The sequence below is a fragment of the Macadamia integrifolia genome, chromosome 9, assembly GCF_013358625.1.
Source record: "Macadamia integrifolia cultivar HAES 741 chromosome 9, SCU_Mint_v3, whole genome shotgun sequence".
NCBI classification, from domain to species: domain Eukaryota; kingdom Viridiplantae; phylum Streptophyta; class Magnoliopsida; order Proteales; family Proteaceae; genus Macadamia; species Macadamia integrifolia.
In genome coordinates, this window is record NC_056565.1 from 32,423,818 (window position 1) to 32,442,855 (window position 19,038).

Consider the following 19,038-nt stretch of genomic DNA (forward strand, 5'->3'; position numbering starts at 1 on the left):
GGGGGGGGAAGGAGATGCCCAGAGGCTTCTCAAACACTCAAAACTCAATTCCTCTTTTCAATCTCTAATTACTCAATCGGCTATAAGCATATTAAATAGGTAAATAAAAAACTCCAACACAGAAACAAATCCTAAAAGGAAACTAGTTCAAAACGAAACTAGGAAACCAACTCTAAATAGGAAACTAACTCAATCTAATAAATTAAGAAACTAATATCTCCTACGTATCCTACTTGAAATAAAAGATTACATAATATTTCTAAGGGAAAACGTTGGGTATGCCGCCGATATCAAGTACGCTAGCACTCATTGTGTCTATCTCTCTCTTCCCTTTTTCTGAAATGATCCTCATATCCTTCCTGAATGATACTCCATCATGTGATCCTATTGGTGCTATCCGCTAGCATATTTGATATCGGCGGCATACCTATCTCTCTCCCTATTTCTAAATAAATAAGATTTACTAAAATCCTACTAGACCAAGTAACCAAATATGGATCGGCCTCATCTCCGTTTGGATACCCAGTCCATGGGTTTGCATCTACATCAGAGGAGGATCTGAGGAGGAATACTTACCTGGTCTAGTTGAGCCCTAGCTGCCGGTGACAGAGACGGGGATGGGGATAGATTGCCGGTAAGAAGAAAGCTATAGAGCCGTTGAGAGCACTATCCTGTCAGGCTGCATCTCTATAAAAAAAGAGATGACATCATCCTCAAAATCCGACAAACCTAAGGAAGTCTAGATCTCAAGAAACACCTTTTCCAAGAGGTAGCAGAGAATTATTATAACACAGCAGCTGAAATAACTTCCCCTCTATATTGTGAACATTTGCTTTAGATCAGTAAGAAATTGTGGGTACAATTTTAGAATCAAAACATGGCATCACCCAATTATTGAATTTGGAACACAGAAAATCCTTCACATATATTAAAAAAATTGGTTCACAAAGATAACATACCCAGCAAATGCAAGCATATCCATCTCAAACCGAAGATGTATTGCCATGAAATGGCCTTGTGCCCGAAGCTTATTGACTATTTCGTTGCTTAATTTCATTATTTTTGGCTTAAACCGAAGGGCATGATAATTCACTCTACATCTCAACCGCTGGTATTCTGGGTTGTCAATCTCTTCAGCCAAACGATGTGAAAAGGGAGTCAGATAAATAGCACCATGTTCCCTCATCTTCTCCAGAGCATCTTTTGTATACCAACTAATGGGAGCATCTCTTGGGGGACGAAGCTGAAACAAGAAGAAAATAGGATAGATCAACAATCAATTTAAAACCAGAAACAAAAGTAACCATCATAGGAATGAAATCAAACCAAGAACTATCTAACCTGATAAGCTTTCATCTTCTTAGTCTTCCCATTTTTATGAATTTCAGGAAGACTTTCCACAACCCGTACATCAAATCTAAGCGCTCTGATGAAATGCTCAACATCATAGATACCATGGAAACCACTGGATGTAGCAGAGAAGTCACCATTAAATTCAATTACATGGATATGGCAAAGGAAAATATCTGAATGGTGTAAATTTTATTAAAGATATAATAAATCATTGTTAAGGACCAACTCCAAACTCACACCTCCCAAGACCACGCATAGGCAGGACCAGCACTAGGTAATGGCCCTTTTTAAAATAAATCCCCGTTTTCTCTAGCAAGTACAATTAACTTTGTGTACCCAAAACCAGATAAAACATGAGATTTTAGTTTTACTAAGAAGGAAAATTGAAGCAGGATGAACAGTAGTACGAAGCAGATGAGTTTATTGTCAACTGCTATTTCAGGACAACCAAAAACAAAACTCAAAAAACAGCTATTGTACTTGGACAAATAAAAGTAGCCATGAAGCAGAACACAATAAACACAACCAGAAATGTTTGATAAGCTCCCCCCCCACCCCACCCCCCCCCCCCCCCAAAAAAAAAATCCGTGAGCAGTGTACATCTTATATGATAAGAAATGAGTGCCAAAATAACATATACAGAAACATAAAGAAGAACAAGCTCATATGACAAAACCCCAGAGAAAAAAGTTCAAAAAAGGAAAGGGAAAAAAGAGTGATGAATAACCAAGGGAACGGTTTTCCTTCAGCCACTTCGGATAGGGTGCAGAGGATATCGGGGAACAGTACACGGGTATTATCAACCTTGTACTGTAGGGGGGCAGAGATTTATGGCCAACCGAAATTCAGAGAAAGAAAAAGAAAACACAAACAAAACAGGATGCAGCTTAGAGTCTGCACTGTCAACCTTCCAAAATGGAAATGATAAAACATGGACTACGAGAGAACATAGATTTGTAAGATTATAAGAGCAGCCGAATCATATTGCTACCGGAATTAGGCATTAATGAGAGAAGAATCACCAAAAATAGAATACGAAAAATAAATGGGATGCGTATGCTGAAAAAATTCCACATATCACCTTCCAAGATGGAAGAGGTAAGGCATGAATCGATGAAACTTAGGCTCACATCACTATAAAAGAAAATCAATTAGTTCTGCTACTGCAATGAGATGGCTCAATGAATCAATGCTGGTACAAGGTTACCAAATTCATTCAATAGCAAATTCTAGTGAATCGTTTAGTTGCCTTGAGCATAGATAATTATGTATTTGAAAGATTTATTTAGGAAGAAGGCACCCACCCACTAGCATAACACATGCTTTCTGATCTTAAAAAAGGTAAAAAATATTAGCATCATTTATTAGAATGATTTAAAGCTAGACATAATAAGTTTACTGTACCTACGTGGCTGCCTCTGTTAGATTTTTATCAGAAGTTAATACATGCTACTAGCCTACTAATGAATATCTTCAGGCAAAACATTTCAGGAACACATAATAATCAATAAAATGGCCATTACTTGGCTTCACTAGTCTAATTAAGGAAGTGATCGATCAAAAGACGCATGAAATTACATGGGCATAGAAAATGATCACCTGTCATCATGCCAGAAGGAGTTTGCATCCAACTCAGGCAGCACTAGTGTAGCATTCATGATTCGAGCTGCGAGAACAGCATTACAAATCTAGAAAGTCAAACAAATAGAAGTTATTAGCTTACACTCTGATATACATGGGAAAGAGCAGCACTACCTTGAGCTTTACTTCAGTGAAGATAATCTCATGAATCATGTACAATTCACCATTGAATGACAACATTTATATTGCATGGAATCACATGACGTATATTTTATTAAAAAACAAAAATGAAATTTTGATGGGGAAAGGAAGCCCACTTTACCCATATCAGCCCATGTGGTAGTGAAAAGGGTTGTAACCTCGTTGGCTGTGGTCCAAACAAAGTCTCAAACCCACACAATGTAGAACCAGTATGCAACTAGAAAACGAGGTACCAACTCTAGTACTCTACAACAGGATCACTCTATGTCAATGTAATTAAGCCACAGCACATAGCCAGCAACAGGAACCAACAGAACACCAAAACAGCAAGGTGTTTCCACTCTTTAAAGTACCGACAAATTACAAACGTACTGTAGAAAGAGACCCAACCAAGAGAACCGAATCAGCATCAGGTTCTGGACTATCGCAGGGCATCTACAGGACAATACAACCATAAGCAAAGCAGTTAAAAAAATTAGCAACCAAGGTTTCTCTGATGGGGACTAATAACCCAGTCGAAGGTAAGTCCTTTAGAGCTCAATAACTCCTAACAACCTCAGCCTAAACAAATGGTTGCATGCTGAGATATAACAGTAGTTCAAAATTTGAAAGTATGCACCATAAAGTAGCAATTCACAGCAACTATCAAACCAGCCATCAATCTGGGATTACTGTCAAAGGGAGGCTTATGGATGAGTATTACAGATTTACAGCATTAAAAGTTAGGCAGCAACTGACGAAGGGATCTTCACTTTCCTGGACTTGAAGATAATAGCAGTGGAACTCCCAATAACTGATGCAACAGGGGTGTTCTTGTTCTCCAGCCAGCACTTGAAGTAACAGCAACAGAACAATCTTCTATGATATAATAGTAAGTCCAGCAGCAACAACAAGGCTTCAAAGCTCTCTTAGATGTTTAGTAAATCAAGGAAAAGAAAATTAGAAACAAAGAGAAATCAATAGAAAGAAAAAGAAGAAGATAGGATAATGGATTGAGTACCTCACTCGCAGCTAGGCCTCTCACCTTAAGGTCTCTCACCTCACATAAGACTCTCTCCTATACTGTTTCACACAGCCATTGGTAAAAACCAGAAACTAAGGTCATTAAATCGTGGGGAAGACTCTCAGTGGTCCATTACTTATACAGTGATAGTTACTATTACAAGAAATGAAATAAGGCAAAACAGGAAAGCAAAAAAATATTGGGACTTGTACAGCAAGTAATATAAAGTCCTAGCTATTAAATCAAATTAGCAAGTAACTAATAACTAAAATTTGCACGAAAATAGAAACTATAAAAGTAAAAACTAAACTAAAGAAATAGCAACTAATATCCTCATCAAACCTCCTCCATATGGGCCCACACCACTAATCACATGAACAAGTAACATATGAACAGTGTTCCATAAACAGTAACCTCCTTGAACTGCATCCGCTCCCTTTAATTGGTAATTCTAGGGATGATCTTGATGCGATGCACATCCAACTTCAGCCCATACACATATTCTGGGAGCTCATGGATGTTTGGAATGTATCCTCAAGACAAGGATCTTTTTCTTCAAAGAGCTTCAATGACATATGATGAACTCTGCGTGCTCAACATCTGAGCAAGGCTCAAAATATCAGGTTTCCACCCTTGGGGAGACCGAAATTTTGGTCAAAACTAGGGAAATTTCCCCGGTTTGGTGGAAACTTTGGTTTTGACCACTAAAATGTGTTTTTTTTTTTTCCCTGATTTTTTGTGTACATCATATTTTAGACATTTCTAACCTATTCACAAAATGGATTCAGTATGGGCTTTTTCAACTCAGCTTGGGACATTATTAGAGAGCATTTGATTAAAGCTGTCAAGAGCTTTTTCTTCATCCCGAGCCAGATCTAGGGTATCAACACACTTTTCTCTGCCTCATCCCCAAGAAAGAGGGAGTTGACTATATGAATGATTTTAGGCCGATATCCCTTTGCAATCTCTTGTACAAGTTCATTGACAAGATTCTTGCCATCCGCATCAAGACTGTGGTTGATTCCCTTGTGAGTGAGAACCAATCAGCTTTCATCCCTGCAAGAAGCATTGGAGAGAACATTCTTTTTTGCCATGAGGTTGTTAGAGGGTTTGATAGAAAAGGTCATTCTCCGGCTGCTCTAAGTCATTTGATTCTTTGAGATGGGACTTCATTATTTCGGTCCTCAACCAGATGGGTTACAAATTGGATCTTTCATCGCATTGCTTTTCCCCGGTTCTCTGTTTTGGTTAATGAAAATCCAGCTGGTTACTTCTCCTCTTCTGCAGGAATTAGACAGGGATATCCTATATCTTCGTATATTTTCTGCCTTGATATGGAAGTCCTTTCTAGAAGTTTGCAATCTACTACATACCAGAATCTCATCTCCCCCATTCCCAAGTGCAAGGCCATCAAGCAAACCCACCTTCCTTTTGTTGACGATTTGATGATTTTCTCAAAAGTAGATGGTTCCTCCTTAGATGCTATTATGCATAGTCTGGATCTCTTTGCTAGGATGTTTGGTCTCCATATTAATCCGAGGAAATCTCCCATTTTACTGTCTAGGATTTTCGACGATGTGAAGTCCTCTCTTCTCGAGAAGACTGGTTTTGTGTTGGGATCTCTTCCAGTCAAGTACCTGGGGCTGCCTCTAATTTCTAAGAGGCTTACTCCTCATCATTGCACTCTTATGTTGGATCTTATCAGAAAGCGACTTCAATTATGGAAAGGAAAGCTCTTATCTTTTGCGGGGCGATTAGTGCTCATTAGAGCTGTTCTATAAGCTTCCTACATCTACTGGTCCGGACCCTATGGGTTGCCCAAGTCCATTATAAACTTGGAATCCATCTTTGCTGCCTTCCTCTGAAAAGGATGCGAATCATATAGATTCCTCCGTCCTCTTAGTTGGGCTGCGGGTTGCCTTCCCAAAAAAGAATGGGGTCTGGGCCTCAGATGTATCAAGGATGTCAACTGTGCGGGCATTTTTATCTGGAAAGTGGCTTCCAAGAAGAAAAGCATTTGGGTGGATTGAGTTTATTCTTATCTGATTAAGCAGGACTCCTTTTGTCAATGAATATTCCATCTGATTCCTCCTAGGTGTGGCGTAGATCTTCTCCCTCAGAACCATTGCTGCTAGATCTATTTCCTCTCGTATCTCCACCTTTCTTTGGCTTGACCTTGGCATCCTATGGGAATCCTCTCTAATGTCCTCAATGCTCGAAGCATCTCTAGTTCTGGGCTCCCTAGGCAAGCTATGGTCGTAGATATCTTATCCTCAGGATCTTGGTCTCCTCCACCCCCTTCCTCTATCCATATAGCCGAAATTTGGAATAGCCTGCCTACTCCCCCTACTGTCGGTTAATCACGAAATGATACAATTCTTTGGATGCACTCCTCGAATGGGCTCTTCAATGCTAAGTTATTTGGGATCTAATCAGATCGCATGGGAATCTGTCCCCTTGGCATAGGCTCATTTGGTTCAAGCATCATATTCCTAGGCAAAGCTTCACGGCTTGGAGAGTTTTCTTGAAATGCCTACCTACGCAAGCTTTCCTCATCCAAAGAAGGATCCCTATCTCCCCAGTTTGCTATCTATGCAGGTCTGAGCTGAAAGGTATTGAGCATCTCTTCTATGCTATCTATGAATATGGATGGATATGACATTCCAAGGGAAGACTATTTGTGACCTGGCGGCCAAGCTTGCTTTTTGTGTTTCTATCAACCAAATTTGGATGGAGAAAAATCATAGGAAATGGACCTCCAACTCTCGACCTCTCGGAAAGTTTTGGAGATCCATATTCTTTGGCATTAAAGGTAAGATCTCTAAGTTGCTACCACTTGTTCCTCACCCCCTGGAAATTGCCACATTATAGCTTCCTAGGAGCTTCCCAGTTATGTTCTTAGGATCCCGGACTCTTTCTGAGAATTGGGGTTTTTGTTCTTCTCCCTCCCCTTTTGGGGCCTATATGTATTTTCTTCTTTTTTGGTAATGAATTATTTATTCACCCAAGAAAAGTTTCATTGAAAAAACACCTAAAGTCATGCTTGTGGTGTTGACCAAAGTTTGCTAATATAAGTTGAGTCGTTGACTGAAACTATATTACATAAGTACATATATAAGTTACTAACTAAAAATGTGAAATACATGATTAAAAGTTTAAAACAAACAAAATATAATGTAAAAAATCCAAAATAACTAATAATATTACATAATTGTGAGTTATATCTCAAGTCTCAAGTCTCAACAGTCAACACTCAACACTTACACTCAATTCCAAGTAGTGTCCAAGTATATTCTATAAAAAAAAATGAATTTTTGGGGAAGATAGGATTTACCTTTTCTGTCCAAGCTCCCTTCCTTAGGTAGATTTGCTATGAATATGCAAGATCCAAGCTTAAAATGAAGATTTGATGGCATAACGGAAAAATCTTGAGTGTTTTCCCAAGTTCCCCACTTTACAAAGAAGAAAAATGGGGAGAGGTCAAAATTTTGAAATAAAAAGGCTTGGTTTCCCATTTTAGAAGGTTTTATAAAGGCTGGTTCGAGGTCCACTTGAAAATTCCCACATTTCGACCGAAATGTGGGAATTTTGTGGGATACCGTGAAAATGTGGGAAATTTTGACGGTATTGGTCGAAACCTTGAACCATGCCTCGAGTCGATATCAATACTCATATCCTTATGGTCCCTAACTTTAGGAGCCTTCTCATGGAAGAATTGAGGCACAAAACTCTACCTCTTCAAGAACAACATCATAAATGTTGAAAATATCTACACTATCTTATCTTCTACTGTTTCGGCTTTGTTTGCTTTGATTTCTTTAATGTAAATCTCTTCAGTGGAATCTCCTACTTGTCTTTTTTTTTTTTTTCGAGGAGGGGGTGAATAAGAAATGCATTAAAGAAAAAAAAAGGGGGAGGGAATATACAGCGAGGGAAAAGAAAAGGAAAAGCTAGACAATACATTGCTAACATATATAACAGAAAAAGCAACTGCAACAACATAGCAAGAATCCATCAAGGAGGGGGGTCGGGGAGAGAATGATGGTAAAGGGCAAACCCCAGGACACAACAATGAGCATGTTCCATGGAGAATCCTTAATCAACCTGTGGGGGAGCACATGGAGCTTAGAACTGACATCAAAGCAGATGGTTTTCCAAACCATATCATAAGAACAGGAGTTGGAGGTCCATATTTGAAGATTGCGATTCATCCAAACGTGGTTGAGACCCAAATATGTTCAAGAGCCCAAACCAAGAACCGGATCCAAGTTTGGTAGCTGATTAGTAGGATATTTAAAATATTTATTTTATTTGGCAAATATATGTAATCTTTTATTTTGGGTTATTTTGGGGTAGCTATCAGGCAAGTAGAAATTTCCAATTTTAGTTTTATTGTATTTCTATTTTATTAGACTTTAATCTAGGAAGCAAATAGGACTTTATTTCAGTTTAGGTGTTCAGTAAGTTTTTATTCGGTTTAATATAAATTAGCATGTAACCCAAGTTATGATTATTGATGAATAATGAATTGAATGACTTGTGACCAAAGCCTGCGTGGTTCTGCTCTCTCTCTCTCTCTCTCTCTCTAATATTCTCTTCTTCCCAACGAAATTCCCCCTCCATTCCTCTAACTAATCTCTCTCCTCCTTCTCTGTTTGTCTCTCCCAATCTCTGTTTCTAGACAATCTCCCCTGCGTGGCTGCGTATTCTCCTTCCCCCTTGTGCGATCATTCTCCCTGCACCCTTATTCCCTACAAGAATCTCCCCCCTTCCCATGCTCTCTCTCTCTCTCTCTCTCTCCCCTACGTGACCCTCTCTATTTCTTCTTTCTTCTTTTTCTGGTTTCCCTGTTACGGCAATACCCACTTGCTGTAGTTGGCTTTGTGTTGCTATAGTAGGAGGGTGATATACTTATACCCCTTTTGAGAAGCGAAGTAACCAAGGAAAACACACTTTAGAGCCCGAGGATCAAGCTTGACCTTGAAGGAGAGGAATTATGGGAAAAACAGACTCGCCCACATACCCGAGGAGGAATCCTAGAAACAATAGAAAAGAAATTAGAGCCTTAAAGTTAAGTACACTGGAGGGCACCCGGTTAATAAAGTGGGCAGCAGTAAGAATGGCATCGCCCCGGAGACATTTAGGAACACCAGTAGCAAATATTAGAGCCCAAGCAACGTCAAGGAGATGACGATTCTTGCACTCTGGAATCCCATCTTGTTCAGGGGTCCTAAGTCCCAACACAAGACGTTTGGGAGAGAATGCTCAAAGAATCAAGGTATTCCTGAAACTCCCCATCTATATACTCAGTGCCATTGTCACTACGAAGGACTCATACAATGGCATCAAATTGGGTACGAAGCATGGCATGAAAAGATTTAAAACAAGAGAAGGCATCAGACTTATTATGCAACAGATATACCCACGTCAGACGAGTACAGTTATCAATAAAAGTAATAAACCAACTAAAGTCATTCCTATCAACTATCCGAGAAGGTCCCCACAAATCTGAATGGATAATAGAAAAAGGAACATCACTTTTATTTTCAGTAAGAAAGTAAGAGGTGTGTGTATGTTTAGCAAACTCATATACATCACACTTAAGTTGGTCCAAACCACAATGTTTAACTAAAATATGAAACATGTGACGTAAAATATGAAAATAAAGATGTCCCAAACGACGGTGCCACTGGTGGAGTTGAGAGAGAGCTGTCAGAACGGAGAGTATGCGTTGCCACAAGAGGAGGCATAGCCAATGGAGAATCCAAGTAGTCCATCATGGACCTGACCATACCCAATCGTTGCACCAGTCACCATATTCTGAAAAAGGCAGCGGGTAGAAAAAAAAGTGAACAAAACAATTCAACTCCTTAGTTAAGCGATAGATGGAAATAAGGTTAGCACATAATTTAGGGACATGCAACACAGATGGAAGAGAAATTGTCGAGGTAAAGGAAACGGAACATTTACCAAAAACGGGGGACAAGGAACCGTCAGCCACAAGTACCTTACCCCGACCGGAACAAGGAATATAGATTTTAAGACCTCAGAGCTACTTGTCATGTGATCGGTAGCACCCGAATCAAGTAACCATAAAGGAAAATGAGAGAAAGAAACAAGGAAACTACATGTTTGAGCAAGGTTGAACACAGGAGGAGCAGGAGAAGTGCCTAACTGCATCATTAGTTGCCTGAGGGCAGCCATTTGATCTGAAGAGAACGGTGCAGTAGTGGAGGCACTGTCAACAGACTCAGACAGATGGGCCTAGGGGCCTTGTTTTCTAGTTTTTCTATTATGCCCACCCTTGGACCAACCATGGAGCTTCCAGCATGTTTACCTGGTATGGCGAGGATGACCACAATAATCATATTGAACAGCTTCCCGAGGAGGGGGTAGAACCCTTAGACAGGGTTTCTGCAGTTGGAGTAGCCAATAGTGCAAATCGAACAGGAACTGTAGAGGGTAACATAACAAAGCGACGATGATCCTCAAATAGAACCAAGTTATATGCCTAGAGAAGAGTCGAAAAAATCTCACGACCTAATATTTGTACCCTAATCTGATCATATTCGGGGTTGAGACATATTAGAAAGTCGTATACCCATTCCATTTCACGCTCCATCTGAAGTGTACCAACATCAGTAGGGCAGGCCATAGAGACTGGATGATAGAAACCCAGTTGTTGCCAGAGGCTACATAAGGTGGAATAATAAGCAGATAGAGACAACCCTTTCTGAGTGGTGGAACGAACAGTACGACGAATCTCATAGATTTGGGCATAGTTCCCTCCCTGATAATAGGCTTGCTTCACTACATCCCATAAATCTTTAGAAGAGTTGAACAAGACAATGCTTGGACTAATAGCAGGGTCTATAGAATTTATCAGAAATGACATAATAATGGCATCATTGGCTAACCAAATGTTAGCAGCAACAAGATCAGTCGGTTGAGTCTAGTGAAAAAATCAGAGAAGTTGTTCCCACAAATAGTAAGAAGACAGGCATGAGACCACGTGAGATAGTTCTGACCATTAAGTTTGATGGGTCCAGGATGAAGAGTGGTCTGAGTACTTGAACGGCACCCATCAGGGGCCTCAGTAGGTACCACAACATCCTTGGCATAATTACTTATAGTAGTCATAGCTTAAAGGAGAGAGAAAGCACACGTGGAAAGAGAGCACAACAGCAACAGGCGCAGGCAAAAGCAGGTGTAGGCAGACACAATGCAGGCAGGCACGCAGGCGTTGGTAGAAGCAGGCAGATGCAGTGTAGCGGCAGCGATGAGAGGCGCATCAGCATGCCACAGGCAGTGGCAACAATAGGCGGAAGCAGGCGGTGGTAGGCAATAGGAGGCACAGTGGCGGTGGTAGTGACGACGAGGCACAGGCAGCAACGGGGAGCGAGGAGGCGTAGGTAGCAGCAAGGTGCAGGGAGTCGTAGTGACAACGGATGTAGGCGCGGTGAGTTAGGGTTAGGTTTGCATGGAACGGGTTTTAGCCTGCTATACTAGACTAGGAGGCGAGGGCTCCCAGGGGCGGAGAAGAAAACCAAAAAAAAGGAAAAAGAACTTTTAGGGGTTTTTGGCTCTATACCAAGTCAAGAATCAGAGATTTAGAGAATGATTTGACTTGTCAATAATGACAAAGGTCTTTCTTATTTATAAGAAGATTACAATAAATCAAATAAGGGAAGTAGGATAACGCTGACTAAGCATCCCTATCTACAAGATACGTTGACTACAAGTCCCTATCTAAAAGATTTACTATGGTAAATAGTAAATAATAAACTTAACCAAGGTAAGAATAAAACTAACTAGGGTCATCTCAACAATAAGTAACATCTTAAGTAAATGAACATTTATTAAAATGATATTTGGCATAAATTGGTGCCAAAACATAAGGAGGCATGCATGCAATAAGGTGTGGCGTGCCGGCGCCTAGGCAACGCATTGACAACTATGCCTATAACTTGACATCTAGCACTTCCCATTTTACAAAGACAATGCCTCACTTCTCTTTGTACTAAGCCCAGCAGTTGTCTTAAGGAAAGTCAATAGAATGGAATGCTCACCAATTCACTCCCTATTAAGATGATTCTAACACCATCAGATTGGAATATTCTTCTTCGATTAGCCAACCACCTTTGCATCCAATCCAATCATGGAAAAGTAAATTTCTTACTCTCTTTTCCTCACCATAAAACTTGATGTTAGGCTATGGGGCCATCATATTTCACCTATATTTGGAAGATATTTATAAAATAAAAAGAATCACTGGTAACTGTTTGCTGCCTCTATAGGGAAAAAGGCAAGCCAATGACAAGAGGCTCACACCCCTGGCCATGGGTATCAAATTTCCTTATGATTTTTCTTGGGGGGTTTAATTCAATGCCATTGTAGTCATAATAGTAATTTAAATTCATTTTTTTGTCTATTCTGAAATAAACTGAAAAATGTCACACACAGAAGAATCAAAAGAAGAGAAACATGCGAACTTCTAGTCCAACATTTATGCTACTTACTAACATGTTCCATGTCTTATTGACCACATAAATTTGCAAAAAAGGTTTGTCAAAAGGGAAAATTACGCCCCCTCCCTGTAGTTTGCCGAGATTACATGTGTATCCAAGGGCTTGAACGAATTACGCCCCTCCCCTGTAATTTCTAAGATTCTTACAATTAGGTCCAATCTGTTAGTCTTTGTGAAATTGGGACTGTTAATTGCTTACTTCACCCAATATGATACCTTATAATACCAAAAATGCTATATACACATGAACTTACCTATATACCCTTCCACTAAAACCAAACAAGAGAGGGAAGGCAACTTCCCCTCATCGTCTTCAGCACACCCCCATCACCGGAGAAGATGGCTGGAATCATGCATCCCAAATATGAGTTTGTTTTGTTGATTGGCTGCTTGGCGCTCTAGGCAATGGGTCAGTGTACTGAGTTTGTTGCTGATGGCTGAAGCCCGTGCTTTCTATGGCTTCCAGATCGTAATCGAGAACATCCACTCTGAAATGTACAGTCCCTTACTTGAAACCTATATCAAGGATTCTTCAGAGAAATATTGTTTGTTCCACGCAATCAAAACCATTCCTTGCATGAAGAAGAAGGCTGAGTGGACTCTCCATAGGATTGATGGCTTTGGATCCTTCGTCGAACGTATTATGGCATGTTTTGAAGGTATCTTCTTCTCTGGTAGCTTTTGTGCTATCTTCTGGCTCAAGAAACAAGGATTGATGCCAGGCTTGACCTTCTCCAACACAAAGACGAAGGGTTACACTGCGACTTCGCATGTTTACTCTTTGGATTGTTGAAGAACAGACCGAATGAGGAACGAGTCAAGGGAATCGTCGCTGACACGGTGGAGATTGACAGAGAGTTTGTTTGTGACGCGCTTCCATGGGCGTTGGTGTGTATGTCATAAGGGATAGTACAATCGGGAGATTTCTGAGCAGCCGATGCAGCTTTTTGACGCCACCGCCGAAGCATCTGCCATAGTCTGACAATGTGCCAAATTCTGCAACATTTCCCCACCGTTGCTTACATTTTCTGTCAAAGTAGAGAGAGAAAGTAAGAATGATTGAAGGGTTTCTGGGAGAGAGTGAGAGAGAGAAATGAGAAATGGTGGGGAGGTTGGAGGAAGGAAGAGTAATGGCTTTATAGAGGGTTGAGACTTGAGCTAGAGATGTTATCGTAATTGGTGCAAGGGTATGGGGAATATGGGATATGGTTATCGTAATTTAGAGAGAGAAACAAGGGTTGGGTTGCAAAGGATAAAAGTTAGAAACTAAAAATGGCGATTTTTAAAAGCTTAGGAAGAAGGAAGACAATAAACGATTTCGGTGCAGTCCGTGCAGTTGAAGTGTGCATGAAACCAACCACACGTGAAGTTGGAAGAAAATAAAGCTTTCTTTCCTCTCTTTCTTATTTATTTATTAAGACCCTTTTCTACTAAAGGGTAATACAGTCTTTTGCTATTTAAAACTAACAGCATACTCACACCGTCAATGCCAGGGTGGGGCGTAATTCATTCAAACCCTTGGATCCACGTGTAATTGCAGCCAACTATAGGGGAGAGGGGTGTAATTTTCCCGATTAAAAAAAATCCCTGCAAAGCAGGGGAAACATGCGCTGTCCCAGATTTCAATGCAAGGTAGAACTTAAAGCATTTTGTTAAACTAGCACCCAAAGATCCCAGTGCCCATATTATCTAATATAGTATCAATGTGATGTAAATCATAACAAGAAGCTAATACAAACCGCACTGCGCTGTTGATTAAGACCACCATTGCAACGAACAGTTAAGTAACCATTGCTCTTATTTGGAGGAGCTGCCAAGAGAACAAGCATAACAGACTTCAAATTTGATATCCACCAAGACAAACAGATTTAAGCATTCAAAAATATTCCCAATTGAAAAATGAAATGCGAAACATATGTATGAAGTAAATCATATGAGGAAACAATGGGAAATGACATACGGGGCCAGTCAGACCGTGGAGCAGATGATGGCCTCCAACCACCAGAAGCAACAGGTTCCCAAAGATCATCTACATTGACTTGCTGAAGATATAACAAAGAAGAGGTGAGCTCTAGAAAGTAAGGCATATTAAATCAGTCATTAGCACAATTTTTCTTGAGTAATTTACATTCACATGGTCCATAGCATCAAAGATCAATCATCTACGAAATTTGGTTGCATCTAACAAATGCTCACTCATTTAAATGAGAGGTTTCTAATGAATATATAACACACAATAAAGCCACTAAGAATAACAATAATAGGCTCATTGAAAACTTCTTTTCACTTTTAAGGCTACACTTTTCTCCATGACGGACATGCAGCTTAACTAAATTTCAAATGGTCCATGTTGGTCTGATCTACGTCCACCCAAGCATCAACCTGGATAGGACTTTATTGTATTGCAAAAGAAGGGGGGGGGACAATTGCATGGTAACCATTAATCAAATTTTATACATTGGACGGTGAAGCTACAGAAATAATTACAATAAGAACAGCAGAATTAGTTGGTAACCATCTTTCAAAGCTAAATGCTCGAGGGCTAAAACGACATGGTGAACAAGTGTGAGAAAAATGATACACTAGATAGTCATGACTTAGATTGTCAGGTATGCAGAATTTTGTGCAACAGCCCATGTGAGGTAGCCCACGAAAACATTTGTTTGCATAGATGAGACCATGGGAAATGAGGATTGTAAGAGAGGCATGATGATTTTTTTCCCCCTTTTCAAAGTTGTATATGGGCATAAAGCATTCATCTTATTTCTACCATTAACAGCAGATTATCTTGTGCTTCTAAAGTGAGAAACATAAAAGGAAGGTGACACTTATTAGAAGAATTACATCCTTGATAGGAGAAAAATAAATTACAGCAATTCCGTCGTAGTATGTCAAATGCCAAGCTAACCTCTACATGCAATTTCAAATTGGCTTATAAGCTTATGATCTTATGGATAACTTTATGGTGATACATAGAGCAAGCATATAAACCAAATGACAGCTACAGGGCTCTATTTACCAATTGTTGAAGTGGGACAGTCTAAGTGGGTGTATTGTCTAATCAACAACAACACAACTCAGCCTTATCCCAACTGAATGAGGTCGGCTACATGGATCCAAGGGCCCAAAAAAAAAAAAAAAAACATTTGGACATCCCACTCACAAATTGGCAACCCGGATCATAGCCCTCCAAGTAGCTCTGTTCAATATCATACTTGGGTAAGACTTAACTTTTGCATGTCTCTTCTTACTAACTCATCAATGGTCCTTTTTGGCCTGCCTCTGGCTCTTAAAAAATTAAGAGCCAGAAAGGCTTGTCTGTGCTTATGCATCAAACACAGTGGAAAGATCTGACAATATCAATCATTTTTCAAGTACTAAATATAAGCAACCAACCAATGTTTTAGGTCAAAGCTTCCCAACTCCTGATTCTAGATTGTGGCATCATTAGCATATACAGCCGTTTGGATCTGGCCAATATATTTCCTGTCGTTATCTCACTTTAGTTGTACGCTTCTCCAGTACACAGTTATAAGAATGCAAAGGTAAATCAGATTTGTGAATCATCCATTTGGAGTTGATAATGTGGCACAAGTTCCTCATACTTCCATGTGGTTGTGACTCATTAATTACTTATAAAATGTTACTTCTTAACAGCATAGAGCACTTAATGAATGCAAAAGACTATGATTTTTTGTGCTTATACTGTATGATAAAGCATACACTGCATAAACCATAAATTCACATATAGTAATAAAACAATAATTTCTTTATTTTTTCATCCAGAACTTTACTAGTATGACACGCACTAGGAAACAGCCTATCCCGTGAAGCAAGGAGTAAGGCTGCGTACATTTTTCCCTCGTAGACCCTGCAGTAGCAGGAGCCTCGTGCTCTAGGACGCTCTACACACTCTCTGAATCTACATTTCAAAGCTCATCCCTGTGAAAAATAATTCTCTACGCTTTTACGTGATTTAGCTAATACGACCCATAACAGTTCATTCATTTATAGCCGTATATTTGTCTGGCCAAGCACCCGGGGGAGGGGGAGAAGGGAAAATTTTAGTAATTTAGTATCGCTTATTTGTTAGGTTTTCATATTCTGAAGGTATAATATTCATAAAGTCTGCAGACACATCCGAAGCACCATTTATCTCATTTAGTTTCTACTCGACTCCAACATATATCCCACATACACTCGTAATTCAGCGAAAATAATCGTTGAGTATCAACCTCAACGGCAAAAATCCTAAAACCAACAAGATGGGCAGTGAGAAAACAACTAATGGCCGTCCATACGAGCAAATTAGAATCGAGTTTAAAGTCTAGAAACGCAGTGGAAATAAAGAAACCAACCTCCGGTCGATTTTTTTCCTTCATTGTTGACAAAAGAGATACAGTACATATCAAAAGAACGAGAACTGCAACCGATGACCGCCCCAGAAATCCCTTCAATCCTCCACCAAGTAGCTTCAGCTGCCGATGACCCCCTCTTCTTCCCAATGCATCCCCAGGCCTGCAACGAGAGATCCAAAACAAGCTCTATAAATGAAAATCCCTCAAGCACATAGTACAAGTACATCAATGGACAGATAAACAGAGAGAGATCCCACCTCCTCATTTCCTTAATTTACTGGTTTTGGTCTTTGATTCCACGCATTCAACTTCTTGGTTCCATTAAAAGCTTTGAATAAATCGGATGAACTTGAAGAACTCAAAACTCTCGAAGAAAATCCGTGCCCCTCACGGCCTCAGTGACTGAGAAAAGTGTGTTTTGGTGTGTGCAGTAGAGAGGGGTGGTTCGATTATTGATGTGTCGTTAATCCAGAGGTTAGTCTTCTTGCTTGCGAAATGTTCAGGAATGAGGAGCGAACTGGCAGGAGACATGCCTAGAGAGTATAAATAGTAAAATAAAGATCGTAAAAAATGTTTGAATGCGATCGGCCTCATATGAGAATATAGGACTGGCTTGTTCCAATCCGGTGATTAAGAGATTGGATCCACGTGAAACTTTAACAAAAAATAAAAATCACGTGAGCTGATCTCATGGAAATCTATTTAGGACTATTGTTTATTGTCCGCGTGGTTTATAACAATGTTTCTTGTCGTAAAAAGGGTAAAAATATATTTTCACATACAGAGCCGAGAAAGATGACCAAATAGGAGTAAGGGTGTCAATTTGGAACCAAATCCAAAAACTGAATCAAGATCCGAACCGAATACCCTGAACCAAATCCAATCCATTATAATATGGTTAAATCCTAGATCTGAAATAAGTATTTATAATTCGGTTCGATCCGGATCTGGATTTATGCCAAGAACCGGCTGTTCTAACCGAAATCAGACCGGACCGGATAACTTAATATCCATTTTTTCCTCTTTAATTTCCTCTTTAACTAAAAACTTGATGGATATGGTTAATGACCGGATATTAGAAGTTCAATAAATGATCCATAGCTCATGATTTTTTTTTTTCATTATTTTGTTAGGGAAGACCAATAACATAGCGAATGAACATTTACATTTTGTTTTCTGAATAACAACTGCATAACAAAACCGAATTTGAAACTGGATACTGGAACCAAATAAGAATCGAATACAAAATCCAAATATGAACCAGAACCGGACCAGAATCGGATAGGTCAGGTACGGGTACCGATTTTCAAAATTGAGACGAAACTTGATCCGATTCTGGATCACACTAACACTCCTTGGAATTAAAACCGGAACCGGACCAAATACCTGATTCCGGACCAATTAACACCCTTAAATAGGAATACTAGTGTAGGCTATATCCTAAATTTCATCTATTTACTTAGGTAAAGGCCTAACATTGTGTCTCCCCTTCTCCTTAAAAAAGTCCACTTGCCCCTTCTATCCTAACCCACATTAATTGAACCACTAACTCGATGACGGTTAACAGCATGCCCAACCTTTGCCCATTCAATATTTAAGAAAAATGACAAGAGATTGTTGTTGTGCTGGTTGTGTACCTTATAATAGACAGGGGGCCAATAAGAGCAAATGCAGGGGCATTAACATGGATGAGGTTTTGTAATTTCACAAGAGTTGGGGGTAGTAATGTCACTTACTCATGTGTATCCAAGGCCACACAATTAGACAGCGTTCTTTATTTCTCCTCCTCTTCCTCTTATTTATGCAAAAAGTGAATTGAAATGGGAAAAAAAAATATATGTTTAAAGTCGAATCCAGTCAACCAAAAATAAATTGGTTCGAGTACAGTTGCTTGGCTCAAAGTGCAATTAAGCACTGCACCCGGGAGGTCTCAATTTTGAGGCTTCCATTCCTCATTTACTTCCACGTGTATACCCTTTTGTCTTTATCACATAAAATAGATAAATATGTTGAAT

General features: G+C 39.7%; 1 protein-coding gene across 2 annotated transcripts in view; it reads right to left on the minus strand.

Moving 5' to 3' along the window:
* The window catches only part of LOC122089056 (O-fucosyltransferase 1-like), a 27,436-nt gene extending 9,885 nt beyond the window's left edge, over positions 1-17,551 (minus strand). The window contains exons 1-7 of one of the 2 annotated variants that reach the window (XM_042658479.1): positions 17,281-17,551; positions 17,024-17,183; positions 14,626-14,707; positions 14,405-14,475; positions 2,953-3,041; positions 1,342-1,465; positions 960-1,243 (exon numbers count right to left, since the gene is read on the minus strand). In XM_042658479.1, coding sequence (XP_042514413.1) covers positions 960-1,243; positions 1,342-1,465; positions 2,953-3,041; positions 14,405-14,475; positions 14,626-14,707; positions 17,024-17,183; positions 17,281-17,288 — 818 coding nt within the window. In that variant the 5' untranslated portion in view covers positions 17,289-17,551. Of the gene's footprint in view, positions 1-959; positions 1,244-1,341; positions 1,466-2,952; positions 3,042-3,507; positions 3,571-3,754; positions 7,086-14,404; positions 14,476-14,625; positions 14,708-17,023; positions 17,184-17,280 lie in introns of those variants that run through there. The other variant, XM_042658480.1, reaches the window with a different exon arrangement.
* Positions 17,552-19,038: the final 1,487 nt, after the last annotated feature.